Here is an 18,569-nt window from a genome sequence, read left to right on the forward strand (position 1 = left end):
GAAGGCAGGCTAGCAGGTGGGTCTGGCTGACTGGCTGGTCTGTTATTGGCAGTGATGGTTTCTTGGTGTTTTCCTCTTTTAAGATGTGTAGTTTGGAGCAGCACATAACACGAACAGAGAGAGGACTTACGTCTTGAGTTTATTCATGGTTATGTGATGTTCCCTTCTTCTTTATATTTAAATATGTCTCCTAAATGGCATAAGCTTAATAGCTGCCCAGGCTGAGAATCCAGGGAATTCCTTCCTTGACTTTAATTTCCAATTAGCTGATCCAGGAGACTCCAGAAATGGCCTCTTCCTCACCCCCTGAGGCTATGTTATCATCAGCCCCTCAACGCAAAGAAGCTTCTGAAATTGATGTAACTAATAATCATGGGGAAAGTCCTACGATATTCACAGTCTATGGCTCCAAAATTGGAGGCTTGATTTGAAAACCTGCAGCGACAAATGGATTATCTCGGTGGCAAATTAGTCTCTGTGGACCAACAATTTGGGTATCTGCACACTGGAATTGAAAACCAGCAGATCAATTCCAAACACTTACACCCAAGGTTAATGCCCTGCAAACTGTGTTGAATATGGTGATGAAAGATATCATGCCTCTGCATTTTAAATGTGAATCCTTGGAAAGCAGCATTAAAAGTGAAAACGCAAAGGTTCTGAACTGACCTGCCAGAACGGAAGGCAATGACAGCTGTGCATTTGCTAATAAAATGTTGAGCCAGGCCTTGGGACGGAGCCCTCAGATGGGTATTGAGGTTGACAGAGGCTAGTGGGTTTTTACTAACGGACCTAGAACTAATACTAATGTGGAGGAGACTCTCGGACTTCAGGGGATGTTCATTTTAGCATCGGATCCTGCAAGGTTCTGAGCATTTTCAGATCCTGTTAACATCAATGGGAGCTAGCAGTTCTCAGCACCCTGCACATTCAAGCCTTTGACTGAGGTATAGGATACGCCCCCATGGTCACTATCTTTAGTAACAACTTCCCAAAGCCATGTCACTCTTTGTAAAGTGAAGCTGATAAGGTGGGTAACTTTTGGAAGGTTGAGAATACATTTTTTTTCTAGGGATGGCGAAGTCTACTCAGTCATAACACTAATGATTCTGAACAAAGAAGCACTAATGAAGAAAGAACTCATGAAGATGGAGAGCTATTGTTTTCATCTCTTTTTCAAGAATATTCCGATTCAAATTGGGAAGAAAAAAATTGAGTGGGATAAGGCAAAACATTCTGCAGTGTCGATAGTGGCTACTTCATCAGACAGGGAAGAGGAATCCCACACCAGTGATCTTGCTGCTGTACTGTGCACTGGAAACTTTGCAAACTACCACACAGAATAATTTTCCTGTTTTACCAGTTTTTATAGCAGTCACTCCCAGAACTTCAACACCCTAAGAACTGTGTTGGATTTCGATTGGTGTCAGGACGGTGGTCTTCTTAATGCATGGCTTGATTTCTCTTTCTTGAGACTTATTTGGAAATATATGGATTTGCTTGAATGTTTCTGTAGTATCAATGTTTGATACAAATTTCCTATGCATTATTGGAAGAGGGTAATACAGAGTAAGCTAATGTTATGCTTTGTTTCCTCTTGACTAAACTGTGGTCTTTTTTAAAAGCATGTAAAGAATAACGAAAAAATATTTGCTTCTCATGTGGGTTGCTTCCTCTTCTCTTGGTTATTTTTGACCCGTGGGCATTGTTTGCTGGATTCATGGCATATCTTTTTCTATGGTTTATATTTATTCCTTGTTCAAGATCTATTCAAAATCCTATAAATAAATTATAAAAATAATTCCATAAGAAGGTGGATTTCCAGGCAGGAATCTCACCTTTTAGGAGAGAAGAAACATGAAATCAATCACACTCCCTGAGAGAGAGCCAAGTCAGCAGCTGGCTTTTGGCTTTCAGTGCATTTTATTTCCCTGGAATCAGTTAATACCCTTCTGGGTGATATCTAGGTTGGATGGCAACGAGATTCCTCCATTGAAAGGGATACAGGCTATAAGCACCGGGAGATGTGATTTGAGGCATTTGTGCCAAATCCACCAGTTCTGGATCACTCTCAAAACCCCATTTTGGATGACTAGGCCAGTAAGGAAGCCAGTGGGAGGCTTTCGATTGGACCCTATGTCATGAAGCAGTCATGGATATGGCTAACTGTAAAATGACAGCATTAGACTATGGTGCGTTTGACTTTATTACAGAAACCTGCCTAATTATCCAGTACCAAAGCTGAAGGCTGCATCATAGAGCTGGTTGGAGGAAAATAACATTGACAGACCCAGATTCCAGCAGAATATCCAGTTCCATCAAAATCTAAACCCTGTGCGAAATCCGGTGGATTTCACTGGAATTTCTTTTCAGAAGAAAACCAGGAAAAAGTTTTGACAATGTTGAATCAGTTTCCAACATAATTGGAAGAAAACAGATCCGTTTTTTGTTCTGAAACGACATTTCCAAAACTTTTTTGTGTTTATAATTCTAAATTTCAAAAAATTGAAATGAAAGGTTTTGATTATCCAAAACTGAAGGCTTTTGAGTGTGGAATGAAGCCAGATTTCCAAACCCTGAAATCCTTAGTGAAATGAAACTTCTGCCCTCCGCACAGCTCTACTACTTTACCAGTGAGTAGTTAATCAGATTAAAGTTAGATATCAATGTCTTGTAGACAGGTGTGTGTATATAATAATATTTGTACCTCTCATGTCAGGATCTCAAAGTACTTTTACAGGCTTAACTAATTAAACTTCCCAGAACCCGTGTGAGGGAGGTGTAGCCTGGTTAATTTGATACGTTTGGGTGGTACTACAAATGGGCACCTTAAACCACAGTGACTTATATTAAGGGTTCAGCCTCCTGAATGCCTACAGTATTGGGATCAGTAGAGTGAGAATCACCGTTAGGAATTCTATTAGGTTTAGAGACTCTAGGAGCCCATGAGGAACTGTGAGTATATGGCGTGTGGTCACAGGTTATCAAACATCCTCTTATTAACAATTTAATTAAGCAGATGAACAATGACCCAGCTACTGAAACTGATACAGAGATAGAAACAATGAGATGTCCAGCATCAATGATTTCATACTCTCATCCCTTAGGGAAACATCGAGATGGGTAAAAAGATCATCAGGTGGCCTTCCTATTGGGTGTCCCCGACATGCTTCCCTCCACACTCAGGCAGGGCTACACCTTTTATCTCGTTACACCCGCTATGCTTATGCATCAGAGTAAGAGTATCACCCCTTTTCCTTATTTGTACTTCCACACTTTACTAACTTACCATGCCCCGTTTCTTATAGGTTATCCCCTTCACTTAGAATCGCAGGGCTGGAAGGACCTCAAGAGGTCATCTAGTCCAGTCCCCTGCACTCATGGCAGGACTAAGTATTATCTAGACCATCCCTGCTAGACCATCAAACCTGCTCTTAAAAATCTCCACTGATGGAAATTCCACAACCTCCCTAGGCAGTTTGTTCCAGTGTTTAGGAAAAACTTCCTGTCAGGGTGGTTAATGTCCAACCGAAACCCCCCTTGCTGCAATTAAGCCCATTGCTTCTTGTCCTATCCTCAGAGGTTAAGGAGAACAATTTTTCTCCCTTCTCCTTGTAACAACCTTTTATGTACTTGAAAACTATTATCATGTCCCCTCTCAGTCTTCTCTTCCCTTATTCTCATTAACATACACATGAGTTACTATGGTAACTTTGTTATTACAGAATTCTTTGAAAAGTTACTACCAGTCATCTTGTGGCATTAACTGGTGCATTGAGGCCTATTTCCCAGGACATCAGAAACTAATACATCTATTACTGTATCTCTCAATCTTACTGGCCCAGGGTTATCCCTCAGCCAACTTGTCATGTCAACCGCTTTCAGGCCTGGGACCTTCGATGGCCAAGCTAAATCTCTTACTGGCCTAAAGTCTGTAGGCCTTAGGTTGATGCTTTACCTTACTTATCCTTATCCTACAACTTAAACTTATTAACCACACATTGATTGTATTATGTATTCGTATATTCATCTATCCTTGCAGTTAATTTAGATACACCTCTACCCTGATATAATGCGACCCGCTAGAACACGACTTTGAATAGAATGCGGTAAAGCAGCGCTCCGGGGGGGTAGGGCTGTGCACTCAAAGCAAGTTCAATATAACGCGGTTTCACTTATAACGCGGTAAGATTTTTTGGCTCCCGAGGACAGTGTTATATCAGGGTAGAGGTGTATAATCACATAACTACATAATTATATCAAACGATTAACTACAGAGATTAGTAGTGGTTGCAGGCTGCTGTAATACAGTCACATGAAACATAGTCTTTCCAGGGTTAGCCATATAACATCCCATGTGTTTCTTGACTTGAGGAGGAGACACAGTCCTTCTCTGTCTCCCTAGCTTGTCTAGTCAGACTAGGTGGTCCAAACCTCACTAGTGATAGTCCAGAACTAAAGCATTTTGGCATGAATTCCTCACCAGTGGAGGGGTCTCTGCCTGGCTCAAACGGGCAGGACAAAATTAGTCCTAGGCAAATTCTTTTCAGATGAGACTCACACTGCCCACCCCCTCCCCGCATTATCCCTCTGAAAGTTAACTGGTTGCAAGGAGTAGGCGGGGGGAGCATTAGATACCAAAACCCAATATATTGGCCAGTAGAGCAGTGTTCATCTTGTCTCCTTTGAAATGGAGGAATAGAGGGGTGAAGAGCTTGTAGGGGTTGGGGCAATTTGATTGTTAAGGTATCTGACATGGTGTGATCTGGGGCATGGCAAAGGGTAGAAACATTGTTTTTCAGAAGTATCTTTATCAGCTCTCTGGCCGGGCTGATCTAGCATTATCCAGGGAGGGACCTGAGCCCCATCAGAGGCATGAAAGTCCCCTTCCCTTCGGATTGTGGGTAGAATCCTAACAAAGGGCTCCTGGGAGGCCCCTGCAGCTCATGGGTGTGAGACATTTGCTTCTCTAGGAGAAAATGGCAGAGCGTCACGGGGATGTGGTGTGGTGTCCCACGTTATCAATGCTAGCAGCGCTTTTGCAGACAGCTTGGGAGGGTTTCAAAGAAGAAAGGAGAGGCAGCCCAAATGGGAGAGGATGGCGAAACGTAAAATTTGTGTTCAGGGGCCATAGATCCATCAATGATGAACGGAGGAGGATGGAGATTATTTAAGTTTGCATTGATGGCACATTGCAATGTGGAGCTCCCACTTCCTAGCCAGTTTGCTATCCCTGGTGGGCAGGAAAATTACCTGAATAATTTCTTTCTGCTGAGAAAGCAGCCAAGATGCTGGAATAGCTGACTACACTGTACTTCAGTTGGTAAAGCAGCAAAACAAACTCCTCTGATCCACCTAGAGGAATTAACAAGAGAGCCGAAAAGCCTCCGTTCCAGTGGAAAGTTATGTGCTTGATCTGGGTTTGTTTCTTCAGTTGTTGAAGGGCTGGTTGACTTGGGCCAGCTGTTGCAGAGAGGATTTGCTGGTGGCAGATAGGACTTTTCCAAAGTCAAATTAGCTTATTCCTAATGGGAACTGCTATGAAAATAACCCACACTGACCTTCTCCTGCTGTTGTGTGTGTGTGTCTCTCTCTCAAGCGCTTTCTAAGAAACATAAATCCCTCAGAAAGGACAACCTTTGCACTGACCTTCAGCTTCCCCCAGGCTTACACTTAATGCCAGGTGGTCATTAAAACAGGTGTCTTTTTGTCACTTTGCCAAAGCGGGTCCATATCCCTCCATGTATGGAATAGATAGGAAATACAGCCGTGTAGCCTGCAGTATGTGGTGCACATCTCCCCTAGGGGGTTGCACCAAGAACGTCTGACTCTTCTCTTAGAGCAGTCATATATCCATATTGAGGGAGAAGTCGTATAGGACCAGGATAGGCTAACCAGGATAGGGTGACCAGATAGCAAGTGTGAAAAATCAGGACAGAGGATGTGGGGGTAATAGGTGCCTATATGAGAAAAAGCCCTGAATATTGGGACTGTCCCCATAAAATCGGGACATCTGGGCACCCTAGACCAGGATGAAGACAAACTAAAGCCAGGTGCAGGCTATGCGCTGTGTGTCTTAATTCATCGTGCCCTAGTCACAAATCACCATGGCGTTCTTTCCTGTAGGCTTCACTTCCTGTGTAGGCACACCCTGATTTCCACCACCCTGCAAAACGGGACTACTGCCCATGGGATATGAAAGCAGCAAGGGCTGTGAAAAACAAACCCCATTTTCTTTAGAGAGACATACCAGAAGGCAATTTGGCCACAGCAAACTGCAGAGTCTAGACAGCAAGTCACGTGACTCTTGGGTTAATTGACAACCACTGGTATTGCTACAGCCCTGAATGAAGTCAGTGCTACCCCACGTTTCTACAGCAGGTCTGCTCCAGCCTGCTTTCATTTGATTGGTCATAAATAGCCAGCTTGGGCCAGGGCTGACTTGCTCCTAACCTACTGGCTAGCCCACAAACCGCATGGAGACCTTCCAGTAAAACCCCGTGTGCGATTTATTTACAAAGTTCTTCTCCACCACCTCTGCAGACTAAGCAGCCTCATCCCAACAGTAACGTGGAATCGAGCCCTCCGCTCCTGACCAAGGAGAGGTCTCACAAGGTACACCCCCTGGCTGCTTCTCAGTCCCTTTACACCTCCTTCCTGTGCCTCTTGTGCCATCTGGGCTAATGAGATAATTAGCCTTCTCCAGCCCATCTCTGTCCATCCACTGGGCACAGGTCCCATAGTCAGGTGCACTCTGGGGAACTAACTGGAGTTGCGGTGATCAGAGCCCTGGCCCAGTTCGGTTCCTCAGCGTCACATCCCCACCCGGCCAGGACCCTCTTGCTGCCTCGCTGGCTGGCTGCTGCCTGAGAGCCTTGCTGCTGTTGCTGACCTCATGGAGGAGGAAGACAGAGCTCCTGCTGCTGGACTGAGTGGCTCGCTATACCCTCTGTGTTACCTCCTGGGCCTGTGGTGCTTGTTGCTTTCATTGTGGGGGAAGGGGGAGCAGCGCAGAGCAGGGTTCTCCGCTCAGTGTCTCCCTCTGCCTCCCTGCTTCTGACCCTGTGACCATCGCATCCTGGCGGAGTCCCTGCTATACAACCCCCAACTTGGTGCGTAGGTGGTGGAGTCCCCCTTGGTGTGCCAGAGGTTGGTCCTGGCAGGTACCACCCAGATTGGAGACCTCCTGGACTATGACCGGGGGGGATTCCCTGGGGCTTTCCACCCTTCATGTTCCCTGGCACATACTCCAGGAGGAGAGGGCAGCCTTACCACCCACCCCTCGGGCTTTCCTGAGCGGGTCTTGTGGGAGGGTGTTTCCCACCTGTCCTTCACCCCTGGCCCTCTGGATCTTGTCATCGGGCTCTGCCCCTGAGTCCTCCCTCCTCCGGCCGCTCCCCTGCATGACCTGCAGCCAGTTTGTTTCTGCACCGCACCTAGAACACAGCTGTACATGCTCGTGCTCCATGCCTTTCACTTCCTCACCCTCATGACTCACCCCGACACCAAGGGGCTGGACCTCCTACCATCTGTGCCGGCCGGGTGAGCCGCCCCAGTAGGCAGGTCTGTATTCTACCCTGGGCCCGCAGCCTGCCGGGGATATCGGCTGGCGGTGCCTTCCTGGAGCTGTGAGCACGGGCGTGTACTTGGTGCGGCTCACCCTCCTCCCCGACACCTGCCCCTTTTGCGGCATGAGAGAGACCCTGGCGCACGTCTACCTTGAGTGCGCCAGACTGCAGCCCCTTTTCTGGCTCCTCCAGAACTTTCTCCTGAGGTTCTGGCCGCACCTCTCCCCGCACCTCCTACTCTAGGCCCACCCCATCCGTGGCCCCACAGAGTCGCGAGACCTCGTCATCCCCCTCCTGGCGTTGGCCAAGGTGGCCGTCTACCATACCAGGAGGAGGCTGCTGGACAGGGAGGTGCTCTCTGACTGTGCGACCTATTTCCGCTCCTCCCTTAGGTCATGTCTCCAGGCAGAGTTCTTCTGGGCCGTGTCCACTGGCTCCCTGGACGCCTCCGAGGAGTAGTGGGCCCTGTCCAGGGTTCTCTGTTCGGTGTCCCCCTCTGGCTCCCTGATTTTGACCTTGTAACCCTCACTCCTGTCCCTGTTTAATCATGTGTTGTTCCCCGCCTTTACTTGAACCCTGGGTTTAGGGGCTCCTCCCTTTAGGCTGAGTGAGGGGCCTTCTGATGTTGCAGGCAGCTTGGGCCCACCCGCTCCCAGGAATTCAATAGGTGCCGTTGCTCAGCACTCTGTCGTAAAGCTGCGTACTCGTAGTGTTTGCTGTTGCATGTACAACATACGCCACAGATACTGTGTGTTTTTAAAGTATGGGACTTGCCTAAGGCTGCAAAGATGATGGCAAGTTAGGATCAGCAAGGGAATCCTGCCTACTGGGACCTGTCATTGCTGTAGGCTGCCCAGGGACCATCTTTTGGCCATTCCATAGGCTTGTTGTCAGTGCAATAGGAAAGCTCTAAATCCAAGTCTCTTGGCTAATATGTTCATTGTATTAGTTAGCTGAGGTTTGAACGTGCTGCAGAAGAAACAGGAGTTAGGAGTCTGATGTCAGGATGCTCTGCCCTGTGGTGGGCTGATTCTGAGCCATGTCACGCTGTCTGGAGTGGCTCACAACGGTGAGTGCCAACCTCAGGGCAGACTGGCAAGAAGCAGGGCAAAAATTCCAAACTGGTGGTGACAAATGTGAACTCCTGGATCCCTGTAACAGTCTTACCATGGAGTCACACACAGTCCCCTTAGACTGGAGAGTCTATCTTGCCAGCCAGGCAAGCTAGACTTAGTGATAAATAGTCACTTACACCAAAAATCACAAAATATTCAGGTTGCTCCCAGGCCAAGAGACCGGTCATGTACCCCAGATCAATTTGTATCTTAGATCTCACACCAAAGACAACACCTGTAGCCAATCCTGTAATAAACTAACTTAAAAGATTTATTAACTAGGAAAAAGAAATGAGGTTAAAGCATGCAAACATATACACAAATGCTTCGCAATCTAAAGCCTAAGAGTAACAGAGTTGTAGTGATCTGTCAATTCAAAGACCCAGAGGTACCCATGGAGATCTCTGGCTTCAGTTTAGTGTCTCTGGCCCTGTGAGAGTTCAAACAACAAAGAGATGGAAAATTTTCCTGTGTGTCTGTTTTATTTCCTTCATTCAGCCTCCAAGTCCATAGGATGAGCTTCCTTGCATGTAGCATTTCCAAGGTGTGATAGGGCCATTCACCAATCCTTTGTATTGCAATGTTCCTTGATGGCCCGGTCTGATTTTGATAGTTTTTTTTTTGGGGGGGGGGGGGCACTCTTCCCATCTGAGTTCACAAGTTTAGAGCAAACATTTTCAAAGTTATAAAGCAAAACTTATATATTTCCTTATAGCCTGGTAAAATACAGACATTACAAATAAGTGGAATGCATGCTGCAACTTACAAACATTCTTTAGAGTCTAAACACTAAATACGTTCTTGTAAGACTAATACCTATTTCGAGCAACACTAATGTGTGAGTGACCTGATCTGGGCACCAGCTATGAGTTTGTCAGTTCTTAGCTAATGCCTGCAGACTTTACAAGAGCTGGCATCTGGCCTGCCAGCATCACAAGCCAGTAGCCCAGAACTGAGCATCCTCACACTTCCTACTTGATTTTTTTCCGCTATGCAAATGAAACAACAGATTTTAACTGATATAAAATGCATACTCCAGGATGTACTAGTTTGTGCTTAATGTTCAGGTCATGCTGCAACCTATTTTATCAAGCATTGGAGAGGGTGAGAGATGTAGCGGGGTAGAGCCTGTGACAGACCAGGGAATGGGTTTGCTTGGTATTGAGTAACTATGGCTGGCTTTTGGTAGAGGGCGAAAGTGACACGTCATCCTGAGCTTTTGAATTGGTAACTTTTTTCTTTTCTGTTTTTTTAAGCCAGAACTATAAACCAAGTTCAGACTCCTCTCGGCGATGCTGCGGAGTTAGTGCTGTGTTGTTTCTAACACAATGCTGCTGACGTGGCTTCCTGCGTGGTGCAGTGGGTCCTGCTGTAGTAGGACTCGCTCTTCCCTTGGCACAGAGGCTAAAGGTGAACAGTGTCATGGCAGGGGCGGACAGCAGGGTGGCATCACAGATGTAACCTCATAGTGGCAGGCAGGTGATGTGGCCGGAATCAGTGTCATGAGGTCACTGTGTGTGTGTGACATCACCGGAGTGATAGCCCAGTGCTGGTGTCATCACGGGGTGGCTGGAAGGGAGTGACGTCCTCACAGCAGGAGTGACAGCATGATGACGGGCAGGTGTCGGCCTGCTGCTGTGGGTGGCAGTGTCTTCGTGGTCATGGTGGAAGGGAAGGTAACACCCTGGGGACGTTGTCACGGGACACCCATGGATGTGAGCTCATGATGCCACTGGGAGGGCAGGTGCTGATAGCGCCGGGCCACACCACCAGCAACAGCCCCAGCTTCCTCTCTACCCCCTCCAGCTGCAATGGTCTCCCCCCTCACACTTCCCCCCCTTCCAGCTGCAATGGTCTCCCCCCTCACACTTCCCCCCCCCTTCCAGCTGCAATGGTTCCCCCGACACACACACACACACACACTTCCCCCCTTTCCAGCTGCAATGGTTCCCCCCACGCTTCCCCCTCTAGCTTGCAATGGTTTCCCCCGCATTCCCCCCTCCGCTTCCAGCAATGGTTTCCTCCGCACTCTCCCGTCTCCTCCCCCCGAGCAGTGCGCGAGGCACTAGTCCGGCCGAGGGGCGCCTGCGCAGTGCCTGAGGCAGCATGAGCGGGGATCTGTGGGAGCGGCGGCGCCTGCTGGAGGAGCGGGTCCGGGCCTTCCCGGACTTCCCTTCCCCCGGGGTGCTCTTCCGGTGAGGGGGGATCAGGGAGCAAAGGGGGTTGGGGTGATGAGGAAAGGGGCGGGGGGCTAGGGAGGATGGGGGGGCTGGGGGTGATGAGGGAGGGGGTGGGGGACTAGGGAGGATGAGGGAGGGAGGGCGGGTCAGGGAGTGGAGGGGGGCTGGGGGTGATGAGGAAAGGGGCGGGGGGCTAGGGAGGATGAGGGAGGGTGGGTCAGGGAGTGGAGGGGGGCTGGGGGTGATGAGGAAAGGGGTGGGGGGCTAGGGAGGATGAGGGAGGGCGGGTCAGGGAGTGGAGGGGGGCTGGGGCTGATGAGGGAGGGAGTGGGAGGCTGGGTGATGAGGGGGGCTAGGGAGGATGGGGGTTAGGGAGCTAAGGGGAGCTGGGGGTGATGAGGAAAAGGGGGAGGTGGCTAGGGAGGATGAGAGAGGGGGAGGTCAGGGAGCACAGGGGGTTGGGGGGACTAGGGAGGATGAGGGAGTGGGTCAGGGAGCGAACGGGGGCTGGGGGTGGTGAGGGGGGCTAGGGAGGATGAGGGAGCGAAGGGGGCTGGGGTGATGAGGAAGGGGGTGAGGGAGGTTGGGGGTGAGGGGGCTGGGAGTGATGAGGGAGGGACATGGGGGCAGGACGTGTGCAATTACACTTGTGCAGCATGCACACTAGGGCACAGCGTGAAGCTTGGCCCTGGCACATGGATGGCGCAGCTGCAGAGTCCTACTGCCCTGGCACTGGGGATAGACCCACTTGGCCTGCCTAGGTTTGTCCTTGGTCTGCGCTGGCCTTTGCCCTGCTCACTCCGCAGCAGGCAGCCTCTGCCCTCCTCTGCCCGGTGCGCTGAAGCTGAGCTCAGGGGCACAGCCCATGACCCACAGGCTCCTGCAGTCACTTGGTCAGTGAGCAGCCAAGTTAGGCCTTAGTCCTGCCAGCAGTTACACATGGGAGTAAAGTCACGTGGTGTGAAACTGAACTGGTGTGTAGCTTTGTGGGAGAGGGGGGCAAACTCTCTCCCAGCATGTTCTTATCTGAGCACTTTATCAGCTGTGGCTGACATTGGTCAGGTATATGTATGGGTTATATCTCAGCAAATAAAAAAACACTCTGCAGATGCCCAAACAAGGGCATTTCTTAATGAGGGCTGTTTCAGCTTTTTTTCTATTACTGTGTCAGTGCTAGAACTCTTTTATTAAAAAAGTATGAATTTCATTATAAGAAGTTATTTTTCCATCACACGTATTTTCAAAACATCTGAATTGTTTTGGCTCAGACATTCTCAGAAATAGTCACCATCTGGAAATTCTCAGCCTAGAGTGTGAACACTTTGGAAAGTTCTGAGCATCTGAAAAAAGGGTTAGAATACAAGTGCTTAGGGAATCCTAGCAGCAGTTGCTAGCTATCTAGTTATAGGAAACGTTTCTTCACTCAGTGCTGAGTCCAACCACTGTTTCAAGAGATCTTGTAGGTAGCCCCTTTTGCAGCTATTATGAACTCCTGGAAATGGAGTGAGGACTCAAATCCAGTTGTGGAAACCAAGCTTCTTAAACATGGAGAGGGTAAACTGTGGGCTCTGATCTCTGTAATGTAGCTTTCAGGTTCCAGGGAAAACTCATTTTGTTCTTCTGTTTTTAGTGATATCACCCCTTTGCTAAAGGATCCTATAGCCTTCAGGACTGTGATTGATATTTTGGAACATCATGTGAAGACACACTATCCACAGATCGACTTCATTGCGGGTGGGTAGCATGATAAATGTTTAGTGAAACTTCAATAAAATACAGTAGAGAACATTACTGTTCATCCATACAGAGATCGCACGGTAAGTAAAGGTCAGAAACAACCCCTTTAAGGAGGCAGGAAAGATGGTATAACATCATGGTATTGCAACATTATGACTGTTTATCATAACGTTTTATTCTGTATGAAACTACGTAATACTAGTGTATGGTTGTTTTATTTCTGTGCTGTAGTTTTCTGACATGCTGTTCTGAGCGTTGAACATACTCGATGAACATTTGGCAATAATTTCCTTTATTTAAAAAGATTTAATAGCAGTAAGCAGTGAATTAGTCAATATAAGTGAATTACTACTCTGTCTTCCTTAGTCTATAACTTGCCTTTAAGCCAGGTCTAGTGTTATATAAATAGCAAAGACACAAGCTGTTTCTCCATTTTCCGCTTGTCTCAGAATGACTGGCTACCAGGGCTGGCTCCAGGCACCAGCCTACCAAGCATGTGCTTAGGGCGGCACCTGGAGGGGGGTGGCGCTCAGGCCCGAGAGCGGGTCCGCGACTGGGCTTGCCGCCCTCCCCGTGGCGCTCTGGCCGGCCGGGGAGAGCGGGGCCCGCGGCCGGGCTCTCCGCCCTCCTCCCGGCACTCCAGCCGGTCGGGGAGAGCGGGGCCTGCGGCGGGCTCGTCGCCCTCCTCCTGGCGCTCTGGCCGGTCGGAGAGAGCGGAGCCCGCGGTGGGCTCGCCGCCCTGCCGCTGGGGAGAGTGGAGCTGCAGCGGGCTCGCCGCCCTCCTCCCGGCGCTCCTGCCGCCGGGGAGAGCGGAGCCGCGGCGGGCTCGCCGCCCTCCCCCCTCCCCGGCGCTCCTGCCGCCGGGGAGAGCGGGGCCCGCAGCGGGCTCGCCGCCCTTCCCCCCTCCCCCGGCGCTCCTCTTCCGCCGGGAAGAGCGGGGCCCCCGGCCGGGAAGTTGCAGTGATCGGCCGGTTGGCTCGCCCGCCCTCCCGCGGTGCTCCGGCTGGCCGGAGGAGAGCAGGGCCGCGGCCGGGCTCAGCGCCCTCCCCTGCCGCACTCCCCGCCGGGGGGTGGGGGCGGGGCAGCGGGAGGCTTTTTTGCCTGGGGCGGCAAAAAAGCCAGAGCCGGCCCTGCTGGCTACAGACCAACTATAGCTGTGCCTTGTGGAGATAACTGTTCTGTTCCAACTAACATATTGTTTAAGGACATGGAGAATAATAAGTATTGAATGGAAGAGGGGTGATTTGACAATAACCCAATGTCAGTGAGTCTAGTGGACTCTATTCAATTCTTAGTGGCTGTGATCATGTAAACCCATCCTGAGTTTCTGGCCCTACAGTTGAATTGATATTGAGACTTAATTTCTTATCAGTACAGATAAGAACCAGTTCACAAACTAATAGAGGGAGCTTCTAACATAGATACTGTGGAACTCCAGGTTCCAGGCTGCATTTCATAGTAAGTTTGTGTGAATACAAACATACAATGCAAAGTAGGTGAGATTGCAAGTCAGTACAAATAGCTGCTAGACTCCCTGAGTACAGGAAGATAACAGAAACATTGAGCATTTGCAGAGAGAGTGAAAGCTGAACGGTTTCCCTTTGTTAACAGTGTTTTTGCTGCTCTGCTTTCCATAGGTCTGGATTCTCGTGGTTTCCTCTTTGGCCCAGTTCTGGCACAGAGACTAGGGATTGGCTGTGTGTTAATACGTAAAAAGGGGAAGCTTCCGGGTCCCACAGAATCCGTCTCATACACTCTTGAATATGGCCAGGTAATAGCCAGAAGAGAACCCTTGGTGGACACTGCTGTAATTGCTAATGTCTTGTTTGTTGAGATCACTGAGCTACTTTGGGGATGAGGATGGTGGTGAGATGAAGCCTATCTAATAATATTTGGTGCTAGAGAATTTCACAGCCACTGTAGCCCTTCTGGGGCTGGTGATGAGAACACAGCATTGGGAGTCAGGCATTCTAAATTCCATTCTGGTTGTGCCCAGTGACTAGTCCCTACATCATAGGGGTGGTGTGAGGCTTAAAATTTGCAAACTATTCTGAGATCTTTGGAGAAAAGGTACTTAGTTCAGACAGCTATTAGGTGGGGCTTGAATCTGAGTGTATGTATTATTAAGAGTACTGAGCATAAAAACTAATGGCTGCTGATTTTCAGAGGAACCTAGTTAAAGGACTGACAGCAAGTCCTGTGCTTCTGGAGAAAGGCCAGTGGAAAAGAAAGAAAGGGAAAAAAAGGAGGAAATAAGGAGGGTTGCATGAAGATATCCATTACTTTTTCCCACTCTTGCTTGTTTCAGTAAATGCTCCAGTTAAATGCTCTTTTTTATGGTTTTAAAGCAGGAAACAATTATTGCACAGCAGCTGGGTTCATGCCTGGCCCTTATTGGAAGAGATATAGCATAGACTTGATAACTCGGCCTTAGCTAGCTAACTAATGCTGCTGAATACTATTGAGGCAAGCCTTCCCTTGCATAGTACAAAGTTCTGTGGTAGTCATAAGCATTGCATGGGTCAGTCCTTATGTAGAATGGGTTCATCTCTCTTGGAGGACAGAGAAAAGATGCTTCCATGGCTGGCTGCATATATATATAGACACTAAAGGGCTGAAACCGAGGACTTTCTGCACCAAAACCATAGGAGTCTTGATCATGCATGCTTAGGCCAGTGTATTACATACAGGAGTTCCAGTCCCATCTGGGCTGCTGTTCTGGGAGAGTTTATCTAACAAAAGGAATAGAATACACTGTGTTAGTGTGCATGATTGGGACTCTGAAGATCTCCTTTAGCTCGAGGCCTGTGTATTTAGGTGCTGAAAGTCAGGATTTCATTATTGCTGATGAACGTGATATCTGCTTTTTGCCACACGCTAACATTTTCAAAAGCAGTGCTCTATAAAGTGAGACTAGAACAAAGTTGCCTTTTCAATCCTGCAGGCTGAACTTGAAATCCAGAGCGATGCCTTGGAACCGGGAGAGAAAGTGGTCCTCGTTGATGACCTGCTTGCAACTGGAGGTAAGAGCAGTCGCTTAGTTAAGTCTGCTCCATGTGTAGTTGTGCTGTAACTGGCATTGCTCATTCTATCTCAGGGTGTTCTCTGCTGAAGCTGCTTTGAAGAGGACAAAATCTCTTTGTAAAAGTGTCCTTGTGACTTTATGGGGAGAGGGATGCAGCAGTTAGCCAATTGGGGTTTATACTGTGTCTGTCTGAATTACTGTACTATAGTACCTGAAATCCCTGCCCTAAGGCCCGCCAGAGTTCAGCTTGGTTTAAAAAAAAGAAAAGCCAGGTAGGAATCCATTGTCTCATTCTTGGCTTTGCAATGCGCTGTCTGACACTTTCTGAAAATCGGAAGTTACCTGCTTGCATGCTTCTAACCATGTGATTAGCGATGGCTTAAAGTTGGAACTAAGACTGTGTGCCTTATCTGCTTGTAATACTTGGAGTGATTGTGTGTCTCTCTGCTTAACGTCCCTGTTGTGCAGGTACCATGTGTGCAGCCTGTGAGCTGATGAAGAAGCTGAAGGCTGATGTCCTAGAGTGTGCAGTGGTCATAGAGTTAAAATCTCTGAAAGGGGCAGAAAAACTGAAACCCTTCCCAGTCTACTCTCTGCTGCAATATGACTAATGAGCTTCAGATCAGAGAAGGTTGCTATGGTCTGATTGAGGCTGCCTTCTGAAGATCTGCTGCTGTTTCTTATCTTGGTCAATTGTTTGAAGGCAACAAGCACAATTAACTATGTTTGGGTGAGAGGAATGGGAGGTGTGGACAATACGTTCCTATGTGTTTTATTCCATTATTTCCTTGAGAGACGATAATACTAACCTTGACTTCAGTTTAGGTATTGAACAGGTGCTATATCATAACTACTCCTGTTTATTTTCCAAGTCAAAGATTAAAACTTCCTTTTAGAGAGATCAATGTGTAAATGGTGCTGCTAAGGGCAGTAGTGAACTAGATGGAGAACTGAGGTGATGCCTTTTGTGGGACCCATGTACTGGCTTTTGTTTTCAGCCAAAAATAGTCAGTACCATGCTGAGACTTTGTAATAGGCTCATTAGAAATACCAGAGATGAAAATGAATTATTATAAAACAGTTCAACATTGTATCTGGCTTCAGAAGATTGGATGCAGTGTTCTCTGCTTTCCTTTGGGACGCTGTGTGCGTTTGTGTTCCTTCCTGGCAGCGGAATGGGCTATTCATGTGGGAAAGGCAGGGACTGCAGATGGCAATGCAGAGTTGGTACAAATGAATCATTAGACCCACCCCTCCTGTTTTCTAAAGAAGGTAGGAAGCTTCTCTCCATTACAGCAAGGGCAGTTAGACCTCTCTTGTTCCAGCTCAATTCTGCTAAACTTCCTGCGCTGTTTATGCCCCCTTATTCTGGGGAAACTGACAGAGCTGAAGGTAGTTTTGAGTGGGGGAAAAAGTTGTCCTTCGATCTAAAAATACCATTTAGAAGCCTTTGTATCATTCCAATCTCGTGTTAGGTTTTGCTGTGTACTGCTACAGCTGCAGGTTTGGTGAGAAATGAGGAAGGGCTTTGAGATGTACTTGTGGTCAGGTGGAAGGAATCCGTTTCTCTAGATCAGTGAAGACTAACATCGTATTGGGCATCTGTACGATGGCCTCTTTTACTGCATCCACATGCTTGGGTTACAGCTGTTCTGTCAACCTTGTGAACTGTACACATTGGAATTCTTCAATTTGCAATGCTAATGGAGCAGTGGTGACTTCTTCAATATAAGAAATGGGTGCAAGTCCCCAGCATGTCATGCATGTTTTGCATGAGATAGGATGAGCAACTTTTTACATGCTCCCTTCTATTATATATACAGTAAAGTTCCCTGGACTCTGCCTTTAGCCTCAGGTTCCAGCAAACTGAAAGGTTACTCAGAGCTTAGGTTGATACTGTTGTCTTCCCTCCTCCCCTTCCAATCAACTTCCTTGTTCCAAAATACCCTCCAGTATTGGCACAGCCTAAAAAGGGAAGGGAAAGTGGAACGATGCTCACTTTGAGTGCTTTAGCATGAGCTCTGATATTAACAGCATTCTAGTTACTATGGTGGACAAAGTTTGATAGGAGTCTTTTTTCTAAAAATCTGCCTAATTGCAGTGTGTGATCTAGCTATAACATCCAACTCTGTCACAAACACTTACAAATCAGAGCCAGGGTGCCAAAATCTCCTTATGGATGAGAAAGGATGCTTTGGATTGTAACTAATATTGGTAATGGCTGTCTTCAATTGAATCTGTAGCTGCTTAGTAAATAAATATTGATCTTTTAATTCTCAAAACTATTCTGGTAGCAGGATGAAGTTGGTGTGTATTTCTCTGACCATTTCTCTTCAAGAAACCAACATCCAGTGAAACAAGCCATCTTGTGACTTCAGTGAAATTCAAAAGGGTTGGAAGTTGGGCCAGCCCAATTGCTTTACATGCTGAGCTGAACCTTTAACATATCTTCCTCATATCTGGTCTTACTGAATTCTTCCCCCAGCCTTGCCCTTTGAGCTCTCACTGGAAGATGCTAGAGAAGCCAACTTAGGGACTCGCTAATCTCACCCTCCTAGAACTGTAATACTTAATATCGAATCCTGCAAGGTAAAGAAAGGCAGTTACTTTTATTCAGTTCCTTGAGCACACAGGGCAAGGAAACTGTTGCTTCCCCACAGGTTTCTGAAAGTGTACCTTATACATGGAGAATAGCTCAGGTGCCACATTAAATCACCCAAAAGACCCATGGAAAGCAGCTGCAGCACTGTCACAAATATGTTGTTTGACTGCCAAAGCATGGCCCTGGCCCCGTGCAGTGCCAGAAACTGATCGCAGGCAAGGCTTGGACTGTACCCTCTCTGGCTTCAGGGCAAGTTTTTTATACTGAGATAGCTAACTTGAGTTACCTGTCTTGATTGTAAAATAGCCCTGTAGTTTTTACCTTAATGTAGCTCGTTGTGGC

General features: G+C 47.8%; 1 protein-coding gene across 1 annotated transcript; it reads left to right on the forward strand.

Annotated features, from left to right (window-relative positions):
• Positions 1–10,767: 10,767 nt before the first annotated feature.
• Positions 10,768–17,908, forward strand: APRT (adenine phosphoribosyltransferase). The gene is made up of 5 exons (XM_065416388.1): positions 10,768–10,878; positions 12,494–12,597; positions 14,238–14,371; positions 15,545–15,623; positions 16,094–17,908. The coding sequence occupies exons 1-5, from the start codon at positions 10,790–10,792 to the stop codon at positions 16,234–16,236; spliced, it is 549 nt and encodes a 182-aa protein (XP_065272460.1). The 5' UTR covers positions 10,768–10,789; the 3' UTR covers positions 16,237–17,908.
• The last annotated feature ends 661 nt before the right edge of the window (positions 17,909–18,569 follow it).

This window comes from Emys orbicularis, chromosome 14, assembly GCF_028017835.1.
Source record: "Emys orbicularis isolate rEmyOrb1 chromosome 14, rEmyOrb1.hap1, whole genome shotgun sequence".
NCBI classification, from domain to species: domain Eukaryota; kingdom Metazoa; phylum Chordata; order Testudines; family Emydidae; genus Emys; species Emys orbicularis.